The sequence below is a fragment of the Zalophus californianus genome, chromosome 6 (genome assembly GCF_009762305.2).
Source record: "Zalophus californianus isolate mZalCal1 chromosome 6, mZalCal1.pri.v2, whole genome shotgun sequence".
NCBI lineage: Eukaryota > Metazoa > Chordata > Mammalia > Carnivora > Otariidae > Zalophus > Zalophus californianus.
Window position 1 is genome coordinate 124,663,819 of NC_045600.1, and position 27,232 is coordinate 124,691,050.

General features: G+C 50.4%; 1 protein-coding gene across 2 annotated transcripts in view; it reads left to right on the plus strand.

Moving 5' to 3' along the window:
- OTUD7A (OTU deubiquitinase 7A) overlaps positions 1-12,245 on the plus strand; it is a 386,803-nt gene extending 374,558 nt beyond the window's left edge. Inside the window, exons 12-14 of one of the 2 annotated variants that reach the window (XM_027571864.2) lie at positions 129-243; positions 412-496; positions 2,816-12,245. In XM_027571864.2, the coding sequence (XP_027427665.1) occupies positions 129-243; positions 412-496; positions 2,816-4,264 (1,649 nt within the window). In that variant the 3' untranslated portion in view covers positions 4,265-12,245. The remainder of the gene's footprint in view (positions 1-128; positions 244-411; positions 497-2,815) is intronic. The other variant, XM_027571865.2, reaches the window with a different exon arrangement.
- The last annotated feature ends 14,987 nt before the right edge of the window (positions 12,246-27,232 follow it).

Genomic DNA, 27,232 nt, shown 5'->3' on the forward strand with positions numbered 1-27,232 from the left:
CCGTTCGGTTTCCTTAATTTAGGAGGGCTTGGGACTCCCTTTCCTGGCCTCCCTGGGGGCTGCTGGGGCCTGGAGCCTCTCGGCCCGCCCGTGGCCACCTGGCACCGCGTCTCTCTCTTCTGTTCCAGCCGTGATCCCCCTGACGGATTCGGAGCACAAGCTGCTGCCTCTGCACTTTGCAGTGGACCCCGGGAAGGACTGGGAGTGGGGGAAAGACGACAACGATAACGCCCGGCTGGCCCAGTGAGCCCCTCCCCCGCGCCCCTCCCCCAACGCCCTAAAGGGCGGCGGTCGCCCGGTTTCCCGGCGTTTTCCTCCTCCTGGGACAGCTGGCGGGCGTGCGGGCGGGGTGCGTGCGGGCGAGAGCGGGCCCGCTGCGGCGCGTTTCACTTGGTGTTCTTCTCTCACCAGCCTGATCCTGTCGCTCGAAGCCAAGCTGAACCTTCTGCACAGCTACATGAATGTGACGTGGATCCGGATCCCCTCCGAGACCCGGGTGAGCCTGGCGTGCGCCCGGCCCCGACCAGCTGGTTGGGTCCTGGCCGCTCACTCGCCGCCGGCGCGGGCGGGGGCTGGGCTCCCCGGCGCCCGCCCGGCCGCCCACCCGCCCTGGCTCTGGCCAGAAGTGGCTCGGATTTAGCTGGCGCGTGTGTGCACGCGTGCTTGCGTGCTCTATGTAGGCGCGCGCTCCGGCTAGGAGATGGTTGTTGGGGATTTTTTTTTTCTTTTGGTCCCTTTATTTTTCTCCAGAAGGAGAGGAATAAACACACCCACTCAAAAAACAAACCGTAGGCAAGTCACAACACAAAACTATCTCTGCCGAGATCGGAACACGATGTGCTGCAGCGGAGCGAATTAATTATAAACTGTGTGGGTCCTTGGAAAAGTCAGGGAACCGGGAGCGCAATTCCTCATCGCCCCCTCCTTCTCTCCTCCTCCTCCGTCCTCTGGGAGGGCGGTGAGAACAGGGGCTGCCCGCCCCCACGCGCCCCCCCCTCCCAGGGAGAGTCTGCTCTGTCCCTGCTTCCGGATGCTAAGGATTCACTTTAAGTGATTGATGTTTTTATCTCAATAGTGAACCCTCAGTGAAAGGGACTGTAAAAACAAAAAGCCCCCCTCAGACACCAGTAGCCTTGGCCATTGGCCATGCCATGGGGCTCATAAGCAATATCAAAGGAGTGACCGGAGGAAGGCAGTAGGGCGGTGCCTGGCCAAGTCAGTCGCGGGGCTATGCCAGGCACTGCTCAGGATGTTTTCATACACCAGCCTTTACCTGTATTTAATCTTCATAGGGCTCCTAGGGGCAGGTACTGATATCCCATTTTACTGAGGACACAAGGGGCAGTTGGTGGCAGCCTGGCTCCAGAGTTCTGCCTCTTAACCTCCACAGTGACCTGTCAACTGCCTGGATGATGCCAGTGTTGCTGGGGTGTTCTTTCCTCGCACACACACATGGTGTGAAGGTAGCAGCTCTCGATCTAGAATCAGGAGGCTCTTGGGCTGGGACACAGCTCTCCACTGCACTGAGCAGGACTCCTTGCCAAGCCATGGTGGCCCCCATGTCAGATTCAGGGCCTGGCAACGACCCTTCCAGCCCGAGGACATTTCAGCCAGGGCTCCTTACTCACTGGGCTCCCACCAATGGGCACTGCCAGCACCAAGCACACCCCCCTTTCCTGGGCCAAACCCCTGAGCTTCTGCCCCTCAGTGTCATTGACAAACCATTTTGAGACCTCTACCTCCTTCCAGACCCAGGACAGGGTGGGAAGAGGAAGGAAGGAATTTCAGACTGGTAGGTGGTGAGGGCTGGCTTCTGCTTGCTTCTGGGGACTTGGCTGCAAGAGGTCTCTTGGACCCCTCTCTTGGACCCCTCTCCTGGACCTGCCTGGGGAGGGAAGGGACAAAAATAAAATGACAGAACAATGGGGCCTTCTCCCAGGCTCTTCCCCTAGAGGCCAGGAAAAGCCCATTTAGGGGTGAGCACCAGTTCCTGCCACTCGGCTTCTAGTATGAGGTCCCTGGTGTTCACCCAATGATGCTGTCTGAATTCTCCCTCAAGCAGGAACCTCCACAAGGCAGCAGTAGGTTCCACTCGTCGCCTTTCTCAGGCTCTCCACCTACCCCACGGTCCTGACCACGTTCCACACTGGCCTTGCCCTCCTTACTGGCTGATAGTGGGCCTTGTCCAAGGTGTTCACAGAGAAGTTCCCGCCTCACACCCTAGGTCCCCTTTTTCTGGGAATGGTAACATCTTTTCTGCTAAGTCCAGGTCCTATTTCAGAATCCTCAGTTTAACACTCCCACTGTCAATCTGAGAAAGGAACCCCTAGAGTAAAATGGTCATCCCCAGAACTAAGAGTATTTTTGTTGCAACGTGAGGGCAAGATGTCTGTCCCCTGCCTGGAACAAACAGGTGAGACACCTTTGTAGGACAGACACCTATAGATGCAGGTGAAGTGTGACCCTTACCAGAAGGCCTCTCGCTCTAGAGGCCAGCCGGGACCTGTGTCTGGTCATAGACCCGCCTAGCCCAGGTTAGAAGGTTGGAGTCTGGGCACGGTTAAGTCTAAAATGTACAGAGGCTCTGGAGCTCAGCGCCAGGTGGGTATCTGCACCTTGCCCAAGCTCCCCGCCTCGGGGTTCCAGGCTGCCAGCAACCTTAGCTCACCAAAAAGGCATCCTGGATTGGGGCAGTGAGACCCCAGGGCCCCAGTATAGCAGCCTGGGAGCTGGGGTGGTCTGCCTTTGTTGGTCCCACGTGGGGAGGGCTCATCTCTAACCTCCTTCCTTCCCTGACCTCCCTCTCCCGCTACAGGCCCCTCTGGCACAACCGGAATCCCCAACAGCCTCAGTGGGGGAGGACGTGCAATCCCTGGCCGACTCCCTGGACTCGGACCGGGACTCGGTGTGCAGCAATTCCAACAGCAATAATGGCAAGAACGGCAAGGACAAGGAGAAGGAGAAGCAGCGCAAGGAGAAGGACAAGACCCGCGCGGACTCTGTGGCCAACAAGCTGGGCAGCTTCAGCAAGACGCTGGGCATCAAGCTAAAGAAAAACATGGGCGGCCTGGGCGGCCTGGTGCACGGCAAGATGGGCCGTGCTAACTCCGCCAACGGCAAGAACGGCGACGCACCCGAGCGCGGCAAGGAGAAGAAGACCAAGTCGCGCAAGGGCAGCAAGGAAGAGTCGGGCGCGTCAGCGAGCACGTCGCCGTCGGAGAAGACCACGCCGTCGCCCACGGACAAGGCGGCCGGGGCGTCGCCGGCCGAAAAGGGCGGCGGGCCGCGGGGCGACGCCTGGAAGTACAGCACGGACGTGAAGCTGAGCCTCAACATCCTGCGCGCCGCCATGCAGGGCGAGCGCAAGTTCATCTTCGCCGGCCTGCTGCTCACCAGCCACCGGCACCAGTTCCACGAGGAGATGATAGGCTACTACCTGACCAGCGCGCAGGAGCGCTTCAGCGCCGAGCAGGAGCAGCGGCGCCGCGACGCCGCCGCGGCCGCCGCCGCCTCCACGGCCAAGCGGCCGCCGCGCAGGCCAGAGACCGAGGGCGCGCCGGGCGCCGAGCGCGCCTCGCCGGGCCCGCCGGCCGGGCCGCCCACGCAGCTGGTGCTCAAGCTCAAGGAGCGCCCGAGCCCCGGGCCGGCGGCGGGCACGCGGGCGGCGCGGGCGGCGGCGGCGGCGGGCGGCGCGGCTTCCCCGGGCGGCGGCGGCGGCGGTGGGGGCGCGCGGCGCGCGGGCGCCAGCGGACCGCTCCCCGGCCGCAGCCCGCCGGCGCCAGCGCGCCAGAGCGTCATCCACGTGCAGGCCGCGGGCGCGCGGGACGACGCGTGCGCGCCGGCCGTGGGCGCGCTGCGGCCGTGCGCCACGTACCCGCAGCAGAACCGCTCGCTGTCGTCGCAGAGCTACAGCCCGGCGCGCGCCGCCGCCCTACGCACCGTCAACACGGTCGAGTCGCTGGCGCGCGCCGTCCCCGCCGCCCTACCCGGCGCGGCGGGGGCCGCGGGCCCCGCCGAGCACAAGTCGCAGACCTACACCAACGGCTTCGGCGCCGCGCGCGACGGCCTGGAGTTCGCCGACGCCGACGCGCCGGCCGCCCGCTCGAACGGTGAGTGCGGCCGCGGCGGCCCGGGGCTGGCGCAGCGGCGCTGCCAGCGCGAGAACTGCGCGTTCTACGGGCGCGCCGAGACCGAGCACTACTGCTCGTACTGCTACCGCGAGGAGCTGCGGCGGCGGCGCGAGGCGCGCGGGGCCCGGCCCTGAGTGCGCCGCGCGCGCCAGCTTTTACCATAAAGGATTTCTTTTCCATTCTGTCGGTGTCTTTTTTACATTCCCTGGTCAACCGGAAGGCCGGCGACTCCTCTGTCAGTGCTGTGTACGTGTTTGGTCAAACGTTCCTAATGGTGCCTGAACCTACACTGACGCCACTCAGGTAGTAGACGGATAGGAAACAAGTCATACTGTTGGAAGTGGGTGTGCTAGCTAGCATCTGCCTCGTACCTGTGGAAACTCAATAGCCATTGCAAGAGTATTTTTGTTCCTCAATAAGAGAAATAAAGAAATTTGCAGCCCTTTGTTTTTAGAAGGGAGTGTTTTACCTTTTTTTTTTTTTTTTTTTTGCCTTTTTTTCTCGGCCCCCCGCCCCCAACCCAGCGACTGACCTCTTCCTCGTTAGCGGTCACACGCGTGCGGTCGGTACCACCCAGGGTTTAGAAGCAAACCCGCAGCCCGGGAGTGGGGCGGCGGCGGCGGCTTGCTGCGGGCACGCACCTGCTTCCCTTCCCGAGTCCCGGGAGGGCAGGAGGCACTGTGCCGCCCGCTGACTCGCTCTGGTGGCCGCGGTGGCCCTTTAGGAATACACAGCTCCATCTCATAAGCAAAACCTCCTCCCACGCCCCACGACCCCCCGCTCCCCCCCTCCCCCCCGCTCAAGCAACATTCACACTGTCGTCAAAGCCGCAGGGGTCCTAGGATGGGCACCGGACAACCTACCTCGCAGGGCGCGCGGTGAGGTGTAGTGATCGCTCCCAGTGCCGGGCAGCTCAGGTGACAGGAGCTTTCCAAAGACACCTTCGGTCCAAAAAGCAAGGTTCCGAACTCACTATTTGGAATTGCCCATGTATGAGCAAAGATGACAGCCTGCTCACATTTCTCCTTTGAAGACACTTTCACAGTGAACTATCACCGGAGGACCCTAGGAAGTGATCATCGGTGCCCCAAGAGAGGCGAGGAATTGACCCTTTGGTCATTGTGTAAGCCCCCACGCTAGGCTACTTGGAAACCTGGCCTGTGCCTCTTTCCAAAGGGAAGAGGCTGAGGGAAGCTGGGAAGGAAGCCCATCTCCACCTCCACCTGCATCTGTCTGGGTTCAGCCAGGTAAAGGGGCGCCGCTCCCATTGGGGTCCCCTCTGCAGGGCAGGGTAACCCTACCTGTGGCTCCATAACACACTGAGGGGGCAGCCCCAACCCTGAGCGGTCCCTTTTTTCGTGCCTCCTACATTTCTTGAGGAAAAAAAAAATGTGTCCTTAGCTACCCTGTTTTGAGCAGCAATATGCAGCCTCTTCCTTCCAAGATTACCTCTGGAGAACACCGTTCTTGGCCAAGGACGCTGAGGAGTTAAATCTGCCTCGCTACGGAGAGATCCTGTTTCCAAGAAATATGGATAAGATGGGTAAAATCCTCACTAGCAAAAGAATACTTTTAAAACCTGCGAGAGCCTTAGAATAGCTTCTAATAATCCTAAGAAAGAGAAGAGATAGCGCCCAGCTTTGCTGTGGGTGTATCCTCAGAAAATGCAGGAGGTAGACCATCTCTTCATTGGAGCCAGCTTCTCCTTCTCCAGAAAGGATGTTTTTCCCTCTGACATAAAAGGCAGCAAAAAAAAGAAAAATAAATTAAAAAACAAAAAAAGGGGGGACTTTTTTTTTTACTTGTTTGAAGAATTATAGTAATTTGAGTATCTCCTGTGAGTAATTCTTTTGTTTTTAATTATTACACAGCACGTGGAGTTTTCAGTAATTTATTCAAGTTTTGCATAAGTGGTTCCTTAAATCAAAATTATTTATTAAATAGAATCTTGGAGAAATTTTTTGGAAGTTTTACTTTTCATGCCAAACAATACTTTCAATGTGTGGTAATTACTAACATCCATGTCCCTCATATTACTGGGGTTTCTTTTGTTACTCAGAAAAAAAAAGTTTTTTAAAAATCTCTCATCGAGAGGGTTTGTGGCAGCTTTTTGGACTGATTCCTTGTGTCATGCTGAGCAATCGCTTTGCCATCCAAAGCTGTGAGGTCACAGGAAGTATTGCATTACATGTAGACACCGGCTATGGCTCCCGCCCCACCCTTCCCTCTTAGAAGGTTGAGACAGCCAACCTTGAAAATGCTTAATTGTGCATTCTGAAACCAAACCCATGTACACAAGAAGTCAAGAAGGCATAAAGTAAATTTATGGTGTTTTTTTTTAATTTTTTAATGTTAAAACAGCCAACCAGAAATTTCCCAAGACTGGCTATGCAAATATTTTATCTTTCTCATGCCAGGTTTAAAAAAAAAAAAAAGGTAGGAGGCGGGGGGGTGAGCTGAGAATAAGCATGGTCCATTGTAATACGGAGAACCTTCAAAACCAGGCAGTATAATCCGTAGGTATTTTTTTTTTAAGGGTGACATGTTCTATCTCGTTGAATTTCAAAGTCCCCTCCGCCCCACCCCACCGGGTAGATGTGCCATGAATAAAAGCCTGAGATCCAGCTACTGGCCACCATGGTGGCTTCTCCAGGCATGTGGAAGGCCCCCAACTTCATATGGTCACGAGGTGGCTCGGCATGCCAGGGCGCCTGTGGGTGCTTGTCCACATCGTTTACAAATAGCTGTTTCCTTTTGTGAAAGATATGAATCCCTTCCTCTAAATGGTATTGAAACAGTGAGAGAACCTACTGTTATATTAAACTTACTAGTCCAGTGTACCAGGAACGTTCCATGTTGTTCAAAAGAGCTCGTTAGACCTGGTCCCTGGCCAGAGTTCTCTCAAACCAAATTAGTTTGTCAGGCTGAACAGTAACTATTAGAAACTGCTGTGTTGTTTACATGTGGGCCAAGAGGTCCTCTAATATCCTTCTGTGACTTGGGGGCCTCTGGTGGATCAGGGAAAGGTTAAGTGGCTTGTAGGCACTGGAGAAAAGGAAGAAAACCAGTCCGGATTCTGGAAAGGCTGAGAGCCCCACCTGAGCATACGTCCTGGACTAGGAGTACATGGCAGACCCTCCCTGTGAGTGGCCTTCTTGTCTGATCTGGCCAAACTTCCCTTTCCGGGAAGGTCAGATGTCTCTAAGCGACTGCAAGTTTCCAGAGGGATCCTAGATACTTCTGAACCCCAGTGGAGGTTGTTTCAGTAATTTACTTCACATTTCCCGCACATGCGCTACCTGGGTATATGATTTTTTTTTAAATAATGTATTGTTAAAGGAAGGTGTTTTTAAGTGTATTCTGTTTGTAGATTTTATGCTATGTTATGTTGAAATTTTACAAGCCAGGTTTAAACTGTACCATAGAAATTATTTTTATATTATTTTCAGAATATGCCACAGAGCAATATTTTGTGCCCTTATATTGTCACAGGGTTGTCCCCTTGGACGGGTAACTCTAGGGGGGAAGGGGCTCCACACTGTGGGCTCTTGGGTTTAAGTGCTTTTTGCTATTTGCTCACATCCCCTCTGAAAGTGGGAATATGTAAATGTCTTTTCTTTTTTTATTAGAAGCTTGATATTTTTGTTCTGTCCATGGATTTTGGTACTGCACCTTTCCTCTTAAATGAATACTTTATACTCACCAAGTTACTGCAGACTTTCTCTTACCTGTTACCACCCAGTGGCTCAAGCGGAGTTCTGAAAAGTTTGGATCTGTTACTTTAAAAATTTAATATTTTCCAAAATGATTCATTAGTTCTAGTAGCTTACCATCAGGAATTTGGTGACGTGAGATAAAAGGTTTCTCCACACCCCCGATGCACATGGTTCTCACCCTCTCCCTTAGCATCCACAAGCTTATTTTGCAAACCACTCTACTTTGCAAAAATAAAGTTAACCTATCAAAATATATTTCATGTGAGTTAAGGAAAAAAAGGGCTGTACTTATCAGTGGGGGGAAATTTGTGCGAGGGGAAAAAAAGGCTTTGCCAAACCCATGTGTGTGTTAAGTTCCATTTCTGTGAGTCTTTCATGTTTACTTACGAGACCTGGAGTAAAAGCTGAAGGCATCTATTGCACGTTTGGGGTTTCTTTCTTTATGACACAATTCCTTTCTCCTCACTGTGGTGTGGACTTAACAAAATAAGTTCCTCCAGGGTTTTGTTTTGTTTTTTTTTTTTTTTAATTTTTCCTTTTCTTTCTTTCAATGCTTCTGACAAATAAGACGACAATGCGTTTCCATGGCTGAGTGAGCCCTGCCTTGCCGGACTTCAGCCTCTGTGGCATCACCCCCTGGGCTGCTGAGGCGGCCTCTGCTCTGGCTAGACTCTGGCTCTGCTGTCACCTGAGGGCAGACACACCGTGGAAAGGCCCAGAGGTGGCTGGCACTCCTGCCACCAGAAAGAAGGTACCCCCTTCCAAAAAGCCTTAAAGTGGTGGCTCTCTGGAGACCCCTGGGCACCACCTCCCCATTCAGTCCTGACTATAAACTGTTTTCTATTCGCACTGCCCCCCCCGCCCCCATTCTGGTGTGGCTCTCCAGGGCAGAAAGGGGGTGCTCAATTTCATCCCTTCATCCACAGCCACCCCCACCCCCATCCCCCATATCTACTCTGCAGTACTGGTTCTGCCCGCATGGAGCGTGTTTCTGACAGCGCGGCCTGTTGACACAGGGTGGGTCCGGGATAGTTGATCCTAGAAAGACCTGCAGAGCATGCATGATGGGGACCCCCCACTCCCCCTGAGGAGGCCCCCCCAGGCTGCATGGAGCACTTCCAGGGTGCAGTGTTTTGGAAGATTGGCACTTTGGGCTCCAAGTGGTGTTCAAAATGGCCTGTTAGCAGTTATGTAGTCAGCCCCAAAAGCAGTCCTTCTTGGACCACACCACCTCCAGTAGAGACGAGAGGGAGATGCCCTGCATGCACCCTCCGAAATGCCCGGCATGTGCAGGCTCTGCAGTATGAATATGCTTTACTCCAAGGGGCTGACTTAACACAACACCCTAGGGACAGCACAGAAGCCCCTCTCACCAAACAGTCCTAGCGATGTCACTGTTTCTATTCATTCTGCAAAGTCATTTGTTGAAATGTGCATTTTTACTGTTCGATTCTTGCAAAAGAAGGAGTTCCGCCAGCCTCAGTTGTGTATATACAGAAGGATGCCCATGGCTTATGCTTTGTTATTCACCCAACAGAGCATCTTAGTACATAAATGTGTGTACATACGTATGTGTATGTGTGTATATATATATATACATACATATATATAACCAGTTCTTTACAAGGTGAGGAGTATCAGTTGGTTTTAAGAGTATAGGCTGAATCTGCTCAAGACCAAAGCAACCCATTAATTAAATGAGGACAAGTTAGTAAAACCGGCTGTTTGACAGTATCTACAAACAGTGGAGGATGACTTTCAATGAAGAAACAGCCAAGTCCTTAGAAAGACCACTCCCACTCCAGTACTTCTCTGACCTTCTCCTCCTCCGTTGTTAGCCGCTCTGTCCCAGCAACATGGGCCTGCCTCAGGGCCTTTGCACATGCTTTTCCTCCTTGCACCTGGAATGTTCTCCCCCCCCAAGCCACCTGCTTCCCCCTTCACTACCTGCCAGTCTTTGTTCCAATGTCACTCTCAGGGAGGCCTTCCCTGACTTATTTAAAAGGACAACACACACCCCCTCCCTGCCACCACCCTGTGCATTGTTTGTGTGCTTATTGCTATTTGAGTGCTGCACATATGAATTATTCATTCACTTTATGTCCTTCCTCCAACCCCCATAGAATGTAAGCTCCATGTGGGCAGGAATTTTTGTACATTTTGCTCACTGCTGTATTCCTGGTGCCTACAACAGTGCCTGACACGTATTAGGCACTGGATCAATATTTGTTGAAGAAAAGAAATGAAATCAGTTATTTGATAACTATTAAGCCTAATAGTACCAGTTTCAACTTTTATCAGATCCATAGTCCACTATTGTCCCCAAGTAGGGAAAATTTTAGCTGATAAAGGAGCACTGGCTGCTTCTCCAGCCTGCGGTCCATGATGCCAGATATAACAGTGAGCACATCAACCTGACTGTGGCAGGTTTCTTCCTGTCTCCGTGAAGGCCTGTCCGGTGGCCCTCCCCCACAGCTGTGAGACTCCACTGTTTACAGAAAGCTCTCTGGAACAAGCTGCAGCAGGGACAGTTTTCCTACAGGGCACAGGCCCACTGTGATAGACCTCCGTGTTGTCGTTGTGGGCCTGGGCCATTCTAGGGAGTCCCTTATAACCAGCCCTTTGGACACCCACTGTTCCTCCACAGTGTCTCCCAGGAGACAGGCATTCCTTCCTATAACAAACTTAGGTGGCAGCGGATGACCCAGGCCAGCGAAGGGAGTCAATCTGACCACGAGAAGGACCCATTCTCCTGTCACCAAAAGCAGGCGTGCAGAGGAAGAGGAACTTGTCACGCAAAATAACAGGGGCAGCCATGGGTAACTGGACTGACAAAGCTAGAAGCAGCAGGGGCAGAGAATCAAGGCCCCTCTGAGCCTCTGCACCCCCCATCATTGGTGGGCGTGTGCTAGAGGGACAGAGCCTTGACACCACAGAGCCAAACAACAAACACACCCCCAGAGCAGGAGGCCCTCAAATGCAGTCAGGCGACCTCACTCACCAGCAGGGGAGGGATGGTTCCTCCTCTGAACTGCCCACCCCTGCAGGATGATTTTCACAACTACCTAACCTTGGTGTTTACTTCCAGGTCCTTTAGCCAAATGTATTTTCCTCTAAGTTATAAATACTGTTGGCAAAATACTGTTAAAAGCTTCTTATCGGACCCTTGTCCTACTGTAGCCTGGTTAAAAGGCTTTGTCATTCTCTTTAACCTCCTTCCATGGTTTTTGCTGTCATTTCTCTGGGTGCCATATTTTAGGGTCCCTCATGGTGCAGATGTGAGGTCCCCTTCATAATACTCCCTCTGCGCCTGCCCAGCAGACAGGAAGTGGGCCCACACGTGTGTGTCCCTTTGCTTAAATTGCCAAATAAACAGCGTCCCTTTCATTGCTGCCCTAACAAGTTTGGGGACGCACTCCTGCCAATACTCAGAACACAGGCTTTCCCAGGGCTGCCTCCTTGGTCCACTCAAACTTTTCTCCGTGACAGGTGCCCTGTGGTCTGCCTAAGTTCTTCCTACACATTCTTCCCACTTGCATGGAATGGAATCCAAACACCTGATTTGGAATTACAATTTGGCAGGAGGGAGTGGGGCAGCTTGTCTCCACTAATTTATGACCAAAACTAGTAACACAACCATGATCATGGTTGGAGATCAGCCATGGCCTGGAGCCTCAGTATAAAGCCTGGGTCCTCAGTCACATCACCTCAGCTATTAGAGGTGCAGGGAGGCTGGCCTGAATCTGCTCAGAGCCTCATCTGCGGAGCTTGAACGCTGTTCACCATCATCTTCTATTAAGTTGGTCTTGTTTTAACCAAGGGTTGTTGAAGTGTAATTGCTTTGTTCCTTCAAACATGCATTTGGCCTATGGGAGTCAGTGAATGTTGTTTCTCTGTTTCTGTCCCTTCTTTTCCTTTTTTTCTTCTTTTTTTTTTTTTTTTTTTGGTTCATTTGACCCATTTTGGGATGAAATGTGTTGCTTTGTTTCCCCAACTTGATTACTGTGGACGAAAGAGAACATTGAGGCAAAAATGGGTCATAAATCCCGTTACTTTGACCAAGTTATCCAGAGCCCTTTTCTACCTGGGAGTGTTCATTCTAATTCAATGCAAATATTCTTTTCCACCTGGTCTATTCTTGGAGAAGGAACCCGTTATAAGAGCTGTCTTTGGTGGTTGGGTTGTTACTTTATTAAGTATTAAAGCACTAAACCAATTTTTGCAATATGTAGTAAATCTTGCTTTCATTTTGGAAAACTTCCAGTAATGACTACTGCACTTTTTATAGAAGAACTGTATTTCATTTCTTTCTTTTATGAAAGATTATTTCAAGTAAAAATAGCTCTGTAATCCGTGTGACACGGCTTCTCCATTACTTGACACAGAGAGAAGCTTTCATGCCTACTCAATAAAATTAACATGTTTGTAAAGCACTGGTTGGTCCAATTATTTGCTCACTCCTGTGTTCCCGGTAAAATAATATCTACAAAAAGCTTTATGGCCCAGAGGGGGTGGATTCTATCAGGCATCCATTCACACCAGTATTTTTTAAATCAGATGGGATGTAAACCAGTTATCACAGTTTCATCGTATAAGAGAAAAAATTTCCCTCCTTTTAAAAAGGATCATGACACTTTCTATCTGAATGAAATCAACAGGGTATTTCTTAGCCTGTATATACCAGAAGGGGCAACATAAACAAAAGGACATCAGCAGGGAGCATAGAGGATGAAAGCAGACTCACAGTCGGCCTCCTGGAATCTGACACACGAGTCTTCATCTCACCCATGGGAGGTTGGGGTTGGAGTGGGGGCAGGGCAGTGTGAATTAGCATGGACAGAAGGAGAGGAAAGACACTCAGCTGGCCTATGGGACTCTCTGGGCCAATGGCCTCTACACACTCCTGGGATCAGCATTAAGGCCAATAAGACTCGTCTATGCCCGACCCTGATGTTCCTAGTTCTCTCAGGACGGCCAGAGAATTCCAGAGGAAAGGCATATTCTCCCATTGGCACTGTATAGGATGGTGTGGGAGCCCTGCAATGGGAGACAGAAAGCCACGCCAGTATTCTTAAAATGAGGGACTCGGGAGCAGGAGCTCCAAGTCCCCAACCAAGTCAAGGAGTCTGTGTGTCATCTCGGGAAAAAAGAAATTGGGGAACTGGACGCACAGGTATCGGTAAACCAAAACACACAAAAAGGGAGCACAGAGATCCCATAGCGAGGGCAGCTCAGCACAGGGCTGGGCTGGGGAGCAAGGCAGAGATGCCAGGTTGTTCAAAGCTGCGAGGGCAGAGTGTGGGCTCCACAGAGACCTCAGACTCTGAGGCTCCACAGAGGTCTGGCATCAGACCTCTGCAAAGGGAGGCTGCCTTCCGGGTGCTGGTGCTCTCAGAGCCCAGAGGAGGAGCCCCACAGGGCTGGGTTCCCATCTCGGAGGAGTGGCTGCTACCTCTGGGGGTGCGTGGTTCCGCAGGGCCCTCCACGTGGGGGAGAAACAAAATTGGAACCAACTGCAGCTGCCAAGTGAAGGAGTGTTGCCAGGACAAGGCTGACGGGAACTGGAAGCAAAAGGAAAGAGCAAGTCCTCGGCATACGTTTGTCTATCTAGGCATACGCGTGTGTATGAATACATGCACACCTGTATGTGGACCCATGCATATGCGTGTGTTTGCATACACTGCACATGTGTGTGTTTGCACACACATATATACACACACCGAGCATGGAAGAAAGTGAGAAGACACACCTCTCTGCCTCCTTTCCATAACCATTTGTGCTCTGTCAGAAGCTCAGCTTGCTGGGATTCTTTACCTGATGGATAACCCCAACTTTCATTTCTGAAGGGTCCAAATCCTCACCAGTCCTGCTGAGTTTACCATTAACTTGTATTTTGGGTATAATAAAGGCCCCCGAAGAGCGCCCTGGATTTCAGACATCAGCGCCCTGGCACCCACTGGCTAGCAGGAGCTCAAGTTTTCCTGGATAATGAAGTCCCCACCCCCCGCCAGTGCAGAAACCCAAAATGGCCCAGTGTCAGCTTCCAGTCCAGTGATGCCGCTGTGTAGCCTGGGTTGAGGCGCTCCTTCCTTGGTAACTAAGACCTACAAACCAGAAGAGCTTGGGGTATGGGCAGGGAAGCATAGGTTCTTGGTTATGATGCATAACAGTGACAAGGGTCACTCTCACACCTACCCCTTGTTTCCCAGACCGTGTGTCTGGCCACAGGACAGACACCACCATATGGTAGCTGCTGAATCAAATCATAAATTCCTTCTGTAAGACAGAACTCCCACTTTTCCGGGAGCTGTCTCCCTGCTGGCTCATAAGGAAATCTCCAGTAGGCCATTCCATAGCTCTAGAAGACGAGGTGCTTCTGGGTCAGTGGGACATGTAGTAAGTGAATTCCATGTGCATGATCCCATTGCTGTAAAACCAAAATTCTTCATCAGAAGCAACACCGTGGTGGCTGGGTGGCTCGCTGGTTAAGTGTCCGACTCTTGGTTTCGGCTCAAGTCATGATCTCAGGGTCGTGGGATCGAGCCCCACATCCAGCCCTGCGCTCAGTGCAGAGTCTGCTTGAGATTCTTTCCCCCTTTGTCTCCCTCCCCTTCTTCTCCTCCCCCCCCCACTCACACTCGCTCTCTATCTCTCTCTCTTGTCTATCTAGGCACACACGTTGCATATGAATACATGCATACATGTATGTGGACCCATGCACATGCGTGTGTTTGCATACACTACACATGCGTGTGTTTGCATACACATATATACACACACCGAGCATGGAAGAAAGTAAGAAGATACACCTCTCTGCCTCCTTTCCATAACCATCTGTGCTCCATCAGAATCTCAGCTTGCTGAGCTTTATTTTATTTATTCAATAAATAAAATCTTTAGAAGCAACCTGTGGAATACCATAATGGTGAACAAGGCGTTCACTAAGTCCATGAATGGTCATTTTTGGCAGAAGCATTGCAGAAAGGGCAAATCTGAAACCAGAACATCTACTCCAGGGAAGGGAAATCACTTCCCCTCCAGAATGGAAGGGATCTGGCGTAACCAGCCAGCCACCAGGAATCTGGCTGGCCATCAAGATCAACGAGCTCCGTGTTGCTCTCTGAGGTCAGAGGTCACTGTGGTACAGCAGTGCCAGTGTCCAAGCTCGCCTTGGTGTGTGGTTGTGCTCATTCAGAGCCTCCATCCCCGCAGCCAGGGTCTCTGTAGAGGGGCCCATTGAGCAAACAACAGGATGGCTGGGGAAAGGCTTGGCTTACATCCCAGAACATGCCATCTTGTTCACCTGATTCTTAACAGTCTTCTCGGCACAGGGTACCTTTAATGAGCATAAACATGGGGCACATGTATCTTCATGATCTATGCACATTTTGAGAAAGCCATCAACAGATGTCTTCCCTTTGTCCCTGTACCACCTTGTCACCAATGTCTGAATCTTGTTCCTTCCCAGTTCCTGACCAATCAAAGTATTTGCCCCAGTATGGGTCAGGGTTTCTTAATAGTGCCATTAATGACATTTGGGGTCCAATAACTCTTTTCTGAAAGAACTGTTCTGTGTACGTTGTAAGATGTTTAGCAACATCCCTGGCTGACCTCAACCACCAGATGCCAGTCGTGCCCTCCACGCAGATGTGACAATGAAAAATGTCCTCCCAACATGGCCAATGTCCTCAAGTTGGGGACGGGAGGATCATCCCCTCTTAAGACTTACTAGTATAGGTTAATTCTTCTGGCTGTATTTCAGCCCAGAAAAGTGAAAAACATTTGTTCTGCTCAAGTCTCATCCACTAGGATGATTTCCCTTCTCCACCGTCTTTCAAGGACACTCCAGACTGGGGGGGAGGGGTTATCTCTCATCTCTCATAGCCTGCTCTCAGCTGGAACCAGCACATCCCAGAGAACCATTTGGAAGCAGGCCTGCCTAGCCATCTGGTCCTAAGGAACTGCCCATGAGGCATAGATTGAGGGAGAGGAGGCAAGAAGCAAGAGAACATGTCGCAGGGTCTGAGCCACCTGCTCAAGCAACTGACATGTGCCTTCTGGGGTTTCTCGATCACAGCCTCTTAGGTAACCGTCTCTGCTAGATGACAGGTTGCAACTGTATGTGCTTGACTTTATAGGTGGGCAGGTCAGATCACACCCAGTCCATGATGGGCAGCTCAGGATTATGGAGTCAGTTGATGTCCGCTGGTCAGCGGACATCCCTACAAGGACCCTTCCATCCCTACAAGGACCAGCAGTATTCCAGAAGCTGTTTCTTAGAAAGGAGAATAGTTATATGCAGCAGAGGTCATGGGTTTGTTCCAGAGTCCTAGAGTCTGTACTATGATTCACCCACTGGGGTTCTCTACAGCATCGCTATTGGCCATGAACACTTGAGCACCACTGGGTCTGTTAGGGGATGAGGCCCAGGGGGTCCCACTCAAAACTGGAGGTCTTACTCATTCCTTGGTAAAGAAATGCATTGGGAAAGCACACCCAAAGAACACATAGGTCGCCTTCAAAATCCAAACATCTCAGCAAGAGTCATGCCTCTTTTTTTTAGGTAAAATGATGTATTTTTCACTTTGATGGGGTGTCCTAAAAAGTGCTATACGGTCCCCCAAAACTTCACCAAGGTGGCAGGGCCCTGAATATTTGTGGAGCTTTTTCTCCCACTTCTGTGTCTTACTGAGGCAGATGCAATCAGCATAATGAGGTCAGTAATGAGGTCCAGTACAGTGTTCTGTGGCATCTCTGCCAGGTTTATTATGGCAGAGAGCAGGAAAACCGGCTGGAGGAGAGAGAACCTCTTGGCACTCCTGGACATGCGCAAATTATTTCTGGTGGTTCTTACAAATTGACGTAGAGAACCAAAGTCTCCCACCAGTGCCCAGAAAAGGTGTTTCATCAGCAGTGGCAAGCGAAGGGACCTGTCAGTTGTAAGTTGACCATGATCCACTGCCTTCCGCCAGCATGCGCGCATCTTCCGTGTAGGTCAAACAGGCGAGGGTCAAGGGCTATCTTAGGAACCTCCTCCCTTAAACCGCTCAAGCCCCTGATAGCACCACTAGTCTCTGAGATGCCCCCAGAATGGACGATTCATTACCCTTGATTTACTATCATGGTAGGCAGGGGGAAATTCCGGAACTTTCACCTTCATCCCACTTCCCACCAAAAAAAGCATTCACTTCAAGGCAGGAAAGCAGACACGGGGCCCCTGCCTGCTGCCAAATGGAACTCTTCCAACTATGCACGGGAAATGGAAAACACACCACAGGTCAGGCCCATGGACCCACCAGTCCCGTGGATATCCATGCTTGGGACAAAACTCTTCTTGTCCTCTGACCTCCACAAGCCTCCGCCTTGACTAGAGGGCCACCATGGTATTTTCATTTGCCCCAAATTGGTGACAACTCAGAGCCAGCGTTGAGTACCCTGAATGATGAAGGTATTCCTGTCCCCCAGTGATTACATGGGAATAGACGTTTCCTTGCCAGAACAAGTCTTTTTGTCCCAGAGCACAGCCACCCTTGGGAAAGGTCACAGACCCTTGGGGGAAGTTTGGAGGAGATTTACAAGAGACGACTAGGGTAATACGCAGGGTCTTTTCTCAAGGGGGCCTGGCTCACCTTTAGCTGAGGAGTTCCAGACGTGTGAAGTGGCTCAGATCTGCAAATTCCATGAACGGCTGTGACCGCTCTATGGTTACCTAAGGAATTTTGCCTGCAAACAAGTGTTTTTTAATAAAGTTAATTTGGTTGAGGTGTATTTTATGCACAGTAAAATGCATAAGTATCAAACGTACAGTGGAATGACTTTTCATAAGTGTATCCTCCCCGGTTACCACCCCCACCACCATGATCAAGACACAGAACATCTCATCACCCCTAAGTGACCCCTCCTGCCCTCCCTAGCCTACCCCCCACCCCCCAAAGCAGCTATCGTACAGGGTCACTTGAGATTTAGTCTGTCTATTCTTAAACTTCATACAAATGGAATCTCATAATATGTACAATCTTGTGTCAGTTTACAACTTTTTTTTTTTTACCACCGAGCAGTATTCCGTTCTGGGACTGCACTACAATTTATGCATCCATTTTCCTGTTAACAGACGGTCGGATTGTTTCTTGTTTGGGGCTATTATGAGTAAAGTCACTATGAGCCCTGGTGAGCATTTCATGGATATAAGCTTTCATTTCTTTTGGATACTTACAAAGGAGCGAAGCTGCCGGATCACAGAATGAGTGTACACTTAACGTTGCTAGAAATTTCCAACCAGTGTCCCACATAAGTTGTACGGTTTTACAGTCCTATCGGCCAATGATTTTGGTTACCGGAGCCGTGAATGTACCCTGTCCATTTTTTCTGATGTCCATGCTAGAGCTCCCACCTTACAACCTGCCCCCACCGACCTGGAGCAGCCCGAGCGGACGTCTGCTCTTGGCACACACACACACACACACACACACACACACACACACACACACACATGATTTCACACCCCTGCACGAAGCACAGTGCCTGGTATTCATACACACCTGGGCCGCCTGCCCCTCCCCCCCACCGCATGCATCCCGCCTGTTCCCTTCCTCTTGGCGGCCGAGCTTACACCTACACCTACCCTCCGCCCCGGCAACCTCACCTGTATCTACTCTCCTGGCATAGGTGAATGGCATAGGGATGATGTTTGCCAAATAATCTGCAGCAGGAAAGATGAGCTTAGAAGTTGACAGCTTAAGTCCACCAATGGAGCAGACAGGTCCCTCTGGCAGAGTACTGGGTGACAATGAAGAAGTCTTGGTGTTGGGCCCAAGAGGACTTTGTGTGGACCAGGAGAATGTGCGTAAGGACTCTGGTGCCCAGACAGATGCACCTGGTGCAGCCCATCACCCTGGCTGGTGGCTGTCCCTTAAGCCTCACTGTTCCTCCTTCTTTTATCTGGGACCGCCTGTAATCTATAAAGAACTTGATGTCCGTTCAGTCACTGTGTCTGCCCTGTGCCATGGGTGAACAGGTCAACAGTTGTGTTGCTAATGGGATGTCTGATCTAGAGGTGGCCATACATTCTGGGGACAATGAACGCTAACCTCAACAAAACTGTGTCTAGAGGTGTGTTTGGGTGTGTGGTTGTCGACTTATCTGCTATCAAAAAGGTTTTGTTTCTTTTGCAGGACTTTCAGCTTTTTTCTTAGGGTCCACAAAGCTGCATTTAAGTGGTAAATAAAAGACCCACATGATGGCAGGAAAAGAAAATACAGAAAGTAATTTTTTTTAGACTCAGTCTTGGAGGGCTTTTAACTGTTTTTCATTTTCTATGTATTTTATTTTATTTTATTTTATTTTTTTATTTTTAAAAGCCCAAGGGAAGGTATGTTTTCTTTTTTTTTAAGACTTTTATTTATTTATTTGACAGAGAGAGACACAGCGAGAGAGGGAACAGAAGCAGGGGGAGTGGGAGAGGGAGAAGCAGGCTTCCTGCCAAGCAGGGAGCCCAATGTGGGGCTCGATCCCAGGACCCTGGGATCGTGACCTGAGACGAAGGCAGACGCTTGATGACTGAGCCACCCAGGCGCCCCTCATTTTCTATGTATTTTAAACCAATAAAGAAATTATGCTAAATGTCCCAGAAAATGTAAATTACACCCATCTCAGAGTGACTGAAAGAGGGTGTTAATATTTCCTTTGGATTTGCTACTAATTCTAAATCTGTTGATTAATAGTTTTAAATTTCTACAGTAGTAAATATATTAATTCTGCCCTTCACACTTAAATCCAATTTGAGGCCGTGTGTGTGATTTTTGTATGAAGATACACCGCCTGCCTCCAGACGGACAGACCCGCAAAGCAGTGTTGCAGCCAAGGTCAGCCATGTGCTGCCCCCTGGTGGTGGGGCTGCCATGCTGGGTCTGTGGTTTTGAGGGGCAGCTGTGAAGACACCTACGTGAACCTTACACTCTCCTCTCTTTAGATACCAGGAGCGCCAGAAGATCCACAACAGGATTTTCAATGTTTTCTTCCTTTTTATACAGGGCAGGGGGGAATCAGTAAATTGTCTTTAACAAACCAACAACTTACTTCTTTCAAATCCAATGCCTTTGACCAGTTGATTCTGCAGGTCTAGATTTTGCTTCACTTTGTGACCCTTGATCTGAAACCTATAACCTACGACGGTGCCCACAAAAGTAATTAAATCAGAAGTTTATGGAGTACCTGGGTGCCGCAGTCAGTTAAGTAGTGTCCAACTCTTGATTTCGACTCTTGACTCTGAGACATCAGTGTGATGTTGAACACGTGCTTAGTTAGCAGCCGAAAGGGACAAAGACACCTTCCAAGGCTTCAAGTGACTTTACCATTTTCAGTCTTTCAACTCCTGAGATAACCTTCCATAGTGTCACTCAAAAGTATGCATGGCAAAATAGTGGAAATACTTATTCTTTTCCATTTGAAAATTTAAATATTGGTGATAAATTTTCTGGAAAAAGAGAAATAATCCCTTATTGACAGGTCCACCAGGATTCACCTCAGAGCACCCCTGGGATGATGCCCACACATACCAGGGGTGTAAACACAAACTGTCAGTGTGTCCAGGCACCCTGCAAGACCACTCCTCAGATCCAATTCATGGATCTCTGTTGGAAATGAGTCTCAATGATCCAGAGTGAAGAAGGAGTTCAGATACTAAGCTTATAGTGAAAGGTCAGCTGAGAAGTTGGATGGTCTGGTTGGAGAGCTTGCCTGACAAAAAGTATGGGAGCCTCCCCTCCTATGGTCAACTGAGTAATATGTCAATCCATCCAATCTATCCAACTAGAAAAGCTACATAAAATATAAGAAACATCTGTTAAAAGACACCAGATTAGCAACAGGATTACAAAGAATGACATTTGGGGCCAGTTTTAGTCTAGGGATGACTAGCAATTCTACAAGAGTGGAAACATCAAAGTTCAGGACCCATCAAGAATAAAAGCTCTAGGAACACCTGGGTGGCTCAATCATTAAGCATCTGCCTTTGGCTCAGATCATGAATACCAGGGTCCTGGGATCGAGTCCTGCATGGCGCTCCCTGCTCAGTGGAGAGCCTGCTTCTCCCTCTGCCTACCACTCTCTTGTGCTCTCTCTCTCTCTCTGACAAATAAATAAAATCTTAAAAAAAAAAAAGAATAAAAGCACTAGTGAGGGTGAGACACTCTTTGGTCTGAGAGATCAAAGGATTGCTTTCTAGGAGAAGCAAGAAGATTAGTCTTTATAGGGACTACAGCCTGGCTTCAGTCATCAGAGTGGCCCAGGAGACCTCAATTCCTGGATTGGATTAAAGGGATCCTGGATGCCATGAACCTGCCAGAAACAATCGGAAATTATCCGTAAAAAGACAATAACATTATCCTATCCTTCAAAGTATTTCTACAAACAGCTTTGCACATAATATCTGACTCACAATAAAAGATAACCAAGCAGTCAAGAAGACAAACCAACGCAAATAAAAACTAGCAGAAACACTGAGCAATAGAAACAGGCCCACACAAGTTCCAGATACTGAAGATACCACTCACAGATTCTTAACTAGCTATGTTTACTACTTTCAGGGAGATAAAAGACAAGACTAAGATTTTGGTGAATTTGAAACTGTTTTGTTTTTTTTTTTTATAGCATAAATGAAAGAAGCCAGATTCAAAAGCCTATATATTGCATGACTCCATTCACATGACATCTGCCAAAGGCAAAACTGTAAGGACAGAAAACACATCAGTCATTGCTGGGGTCAGGGAATCAGGAAGTGGCTGACCTCAAAGGGGAATTTTAGGGCGATCGAACTGTTCTGCCTGAAACTGGGGTGGTGGATACAAGACTCTGCATCCGTCAAACCCATAGAACTGCACATTGCCGACTGCACTTTAATGTACACAAATTTTGAACACATAAAGGAGGTTGGGGGATCCCAGGATGGAATGCAGACTGTAACCACAGACTGTGACCATATTACAAATGTATGACGTGGCCTCTGGGAAGCGGGGGAGGGTGGAAAGCAGCTGACCTAAGTAACTTGGGAAAATGGTGTTTTGACCGGAAACTGAAAGACTGCAGACATAAGTGACAGTACTTAAACACTGCTCCAGCTTCTCACGAGATAAACAATTATGAAACTGCTTCCCATGTATGCTGGGATTGAACAAACAGGTGACCGCACGGTGGATGGCAGGACCTGGCGTCTCACTGTTGGAGAGGGAGGTTACAGATCAGCAGAGGGAGGCGGGAATGCGTCCTTCCTTAGGGGCTGCCACAGAATCTGAGATATCTGTGTGAATGCATGCTTAGCTCAGTGTGCACACAGAGGGCCAGATAGAGAAACTATTAAGGGTATGTACGTGTAAATGGGCTGGGACACAGACATGTTTCCTGGGTCCGTCCCCTGGGAGGGGCTAGAAGCAGCGACACCCCAAGAACAGGGAACACACCCAGCACCCAGATCTTGGTTTTTAAATATAATTTTCTAGCAAAAGGAATCAGGGTTCCTTAGAGAAATGGCCAATGCTAGGGTGTAGTAGCTGGGGGCAGCAGCGGCCCGGACTGTGGCTTCTCTGGCTCCAGGAATCAGGCCGGGATGGGAGATGGAGAAGGTAGCACATCTCTCAGCTTCCCTCGGCCTGTGTCATGGGAGGCTGGGAGGCTTATAAACAACAGAAACTTATGACTCCCAGTTCTGGAGCCTGGAAGCCTGAAAGGTCAGGACACCAGCACAGTCAAATGCGGGCCTTCTTCCGAGTTGTAGACCTCTCACATCCTCACAAGGTGGACGGGCGGGGAACTCTCTGGGACACCCTTACAAGGGTGCTAATCCCATCATGGGGCTCCACCCTACTCCCAAAGACTCCAGCTCCTAATACCATTATTTGGGGGATTAGAATTTTAGCATATGACTCTTGGGAGAAGATGCAAATATTCATAGACCGTAGCAATACATTCAAAATAAACTGTTAAATTTTTCAACAAGAAGAAAAATTAAGACCCCTTATTTGAAAAGAGAAAAGCCCATGGTTTCTCCTTCGTTCCTCCCAAGGTAAGATCTAGAGGTAGTGATTGACATTTTTCTCATTATGAATCCTCTCAGGACATTGTATAGCCTGTGGCAAGTACAAAGGGAGAGAACAACATTCTTCACTTTAAGAGATTGATTATGAGCACAACCCTTCCTAGTTGAATGTGTTCTCCTTCTACTTAAGTAAATCAAAATATAAATCAATGGCACAGATACTGTTTTTAATATTTAATTTTTTATTTTTTTAATGATTTTATGTATTTATTTATTTGAGAGAGAGCCAGAGCACAAATGGGGGGGAGGGGCAGAGGGAGAAGCAGGCTCCCCAGTGAGCAGGGAGCCCAACGCAGGGCTCAATCCCAGGACCCTGGGAAAGGCAGGAGATAGAGCCGGGGAAGTGCTTGGTGACCAGGGACTAGCTGAGGTCTGGGGACTCCCCATTCACAATGGTCTCAGTAGCTCCATGGCTAGGCCTGCTGTAGAAGCTCAACTCTGGCCCCTCCCACCCTAGTGGTCCCTGGTAAGTTCTGGTTCTCTCATCCTCTATAACCAGGTGCCCTTACCCCAGCTGCAGGGGCATACTCCTCCATGCAGACCACTGAGGTTTCCCTGAGCCTGGCCAAAGCTCATTATGTAAAATTTCAACTCAGATCCAGCCCATAAAAGCCAGTGACTCCACCCACATGTGTCGGCATTGGGGAGATTTTGACAAGATAGGACCAGAGCTGCCTTGATGCCCTCTTCCCCCATCTCCATACCAGCCTTCAAGGACCTAAAGCCAGCTGCACTGCTCTGCATGTATCATCAGGCCACCTAATTGATCAAAGGTTTGTAAGAAGCAGCCATTAGCGTCTGCAAAGGGCTTGCGATGCTCCTCCTCCTGGACCATCTTCAGAGAGCTACAAGAGCTTGGCCTCCCCGGGAGAGGAATACACCTGAGGATAGCCCTGGATTCAATCCCCACCTCACCAGCCACACCCTGTGGCCCTTTCCTGCTCTAGGATGGCCTCCTGGAGGAAAGGAAAAGGTTGGAAGAAATGATTCACCGATGAGTCCAGCATGAAGGGCAAAGGTTAGTAGTCCTGGGGGCGGGGGGGTTTTCCTGCCGCAGGCCCCTCCCAGATCCAACAGGTGTGTCCTCCCCCTGCACTGGCTCGGACCCGAACTGGCCAGCTGGTGCTCCTGGGGGCCTTCTATACCTTCTGACCACCCTGTTCGTGAACTGCAGAGCCCATGCCCCACCCTGGCATGCAGGGTCCCCGAGGACAAGACAGGGCTCCCCAGGCACTGCCTCGTACCACCGTCTGGGCCAGAGCCGAGGAAGCGCTCAGTGAACATCTGCTGAGTGAGGAGCACAGAGAGGGAGAAGGAGCTCCTGGAGTAGGCACGCTTCCAGAGCACTGTGCTGGACAGAACTGAGCACCACTGCTGGGAGGACTGAATTGTTAGTACGTGCAGAGCTCTTGAGGCAAACTGTGCCCGGGGAGGGAGCACACTGGGAGCTATCTCCTAGCGGGGCAGACATCCTGCGGAAGAGAGGGCTCGCGGGCCCCCATGCAAGCGTGCGGCCCACCAGCCTCTCTCCAGTCCGCTACTTCGCTGAAGAAAAGTGAGCCTCCAGAGAGAAGGGTCTGGGTAGGGATGGCAGATTTAGAAAGAAGGAATGAAGTAAAGCTGCCCGGTTAAATGTGAATTTCCAATAAACATCGAACACAGTTTTTAGTTTCGGTATGTCGTGTACGATATTTGGGACATACTTCTAAAAAATTTTCCATTGAACTTCCACTCAAATTTAACCGGTGTCTGAGTCTATTCAGACTGTTGTAACAGAACACCACAGCCTGGGTGCCTTATAAACAACAAACATTCATTTCTCACAGTTCTAGAGGCTGGGAATTCTCGCGATCTAGGCACCAGCAGACTCGGGGTGCTGGTGAGAGTCCCTTTTTCCTGGTTCATAGACAGCTGTCTTCTTGCTGTGTTTTCTCATGGCAGAAGAGGCCAGCCTGCTCTCTGGGGTCTTTTATAAGAGCACTAATCCCACGCATGAGGGCTCCCTCATGACCTAATCATCTCCCAAAGGCTCCGTCTCCTAACACCGTCCCATCGGGGATTCGGATGTAACATATGAATATTTGAAGGGGGAAGACATAGGTATCAGTCTATAATTAGTGGGCAATCCATCCATTTTCTCTGGCAACCCTAACCTGCTGACTCCTGAGGGACAAGTGTCCTCACCAACCACAGGGGCAGAGGTGGAATAAGGGCCCTCCCCCACTTATGTGGCCATTAAACCATTATGAAAACTCCATCCCCAGAATTCATGACCCAGTATCCTCAAATCTGACTTGCCTGAGCAGAAGGCCTTCTCTTGAGTGAGGAAGCAAAGCAGGGAGAAAAGGAAGGGAATGTGGAACCTGCTCTGGCAGGCCTCCTGGCAGAGGGAGCTTTGTGGGCCTGAGCAGCCCAGGACTCATTTGCTGACGGCCCAATGGCTCCATGCTCCGGAGGGGCTGTCTACCGCTCAGATTCTCTGGCCCCCACGGCCCCTGGAACGCTGAGGCTACTCCCCTCTGGCTGTGGGAAATTATTTACTTGGGTCTGAAAAATTGGTCGATGGTCAGAGCAGAACTAACCCTTCAGGGGCCTCAGGCTTCACAAGCAGCGTCTGAGAAAAGTCGCCGAGATCCCGTGCAATGAGAGCCGGCAGGCAGGCAGTGCCCATGTGTCTGCAGGCGCCTGTGTGTACGTGTGCGTGCCTGTCGGTATGTGTGTATCTGTCTGTCTATTGGGGGTGGTGTCTGTGTGCACCTGTGAATGTCCATTAGGGTGTGTGTGTGTGTTTGTCGGTCCCTGTCTGTGAGCACCTGTGTGTCTCCATGTGTGAAGGTGTCTGTGGGTCTCCGAGGGCATATATGTTTGTGCCCACCTGAGAGGGCACGTTTCTGCCGCCATAGCACGCCGGCATCTCTGCCCTTGACAGGTCAAGGGGGGAAGAAACAGGACATCTTTGCATGTCTCCTAGTTGCAGGCCGAAATTCTAAGATCCCCTTACTAGAAGGCATTCTGGGGGCACCTGGGTGGCTCAGTCAGTTAAGCGTCTGCCTTCAGCTTGGGTTATGATCCCGGGGTCCTGGGATCGAGCCCCACGTCGGGCTCCCTGCTCAGTGGGGAGCCTGTTTCTCCCTCTGCCTCCACCTGCAGCTCACACTGCTTGTGCTCTGTCTCTCTCTCTCTCTCTTTAGAAAAAAAAAAATAGAAGGCATCCTGAGGGGGTTTCCCTTTGGTCTTGGGGCACCTGGTGCCTCCCCTCACAGCTGCCTGGAGCCCACAGCGGGCAGGAGCAGGCAGTGTGGGAAGGTTTGAGGTGAGTTGCTCTTAGCTCCAGCTCAGACAGCAAGTCGGGCCAAGGCTGCTGTTGGCCATGCCGTGCAGAGCTGGAGTCTGGGTTTGTCTGGAATCCCCGGTAAATAAACAGGAAATTCCCAAGTGGCTCCTGGAAATGACTTGCATACAGTAGGGTGAAAGTGGATAGTCTTTAGGAAAAACAGGGCTCATAACTCACGCTTTCTTCCCAGGCTCATTTTTTCCCAAAGAGATGTTTTTATAAAGTTGTGGATGTATTTTAAACACATATCATAAAAGGACATGGAAAGCAGGCTTAAAGGGGATGGAATCCTGATTTAGTTCAAGAAAGCCTAGTGATGCAGGGAATCGGGGTGCAGATACCCACACCCCGCGGCCATAACCACTGCCTGCAATGTGCCATGTGTCTTCCGGATGTCCAGGCATATGTGAGCATGTCTGGGAATACTTAGGCCAGCATTTTCTTACACATGGGAGCTTACGGAGCACATATCAAAATATCCTGATGCACAGAATCCTGCTTTCCAGTGGCAGACACATGCCATTGTGTGAATGGATGAAGCTGTACTTCAACTGTCCCATGTTCAGCTTTAGGTGTTTTCCTGACTTTTGTCACAAACACCATTGCTGTGAACACCTTTGTCATTTCTTTTCACTTGATGGTGAGTCCATTTGCAGAATTAAATCCTACAGATGGAGTAACTGAGTCACGTGTACACGAACACGTGTTGAGTGATGCTGCTGATGCCATAGGGAGTGGAGGTGGGCAGAGCCAAGAGTGGCCAGACAGGAACCACATGGCCACCGACCTCAGCCACACACCCCAGTGGGGGACAGAGGAGCAGGGCCAGCAGGCCCTGAAGAGGTGACAAGTGCAGCCCACCCCCAACTCTACCTTAGGGGGCAAGGGGAGAGGGGAAGACACTCCAGTGTGATTCCTCAATTTCTGTCTCATTCTCCTTGAGTTCCGGTTCATCCCTCCCAAG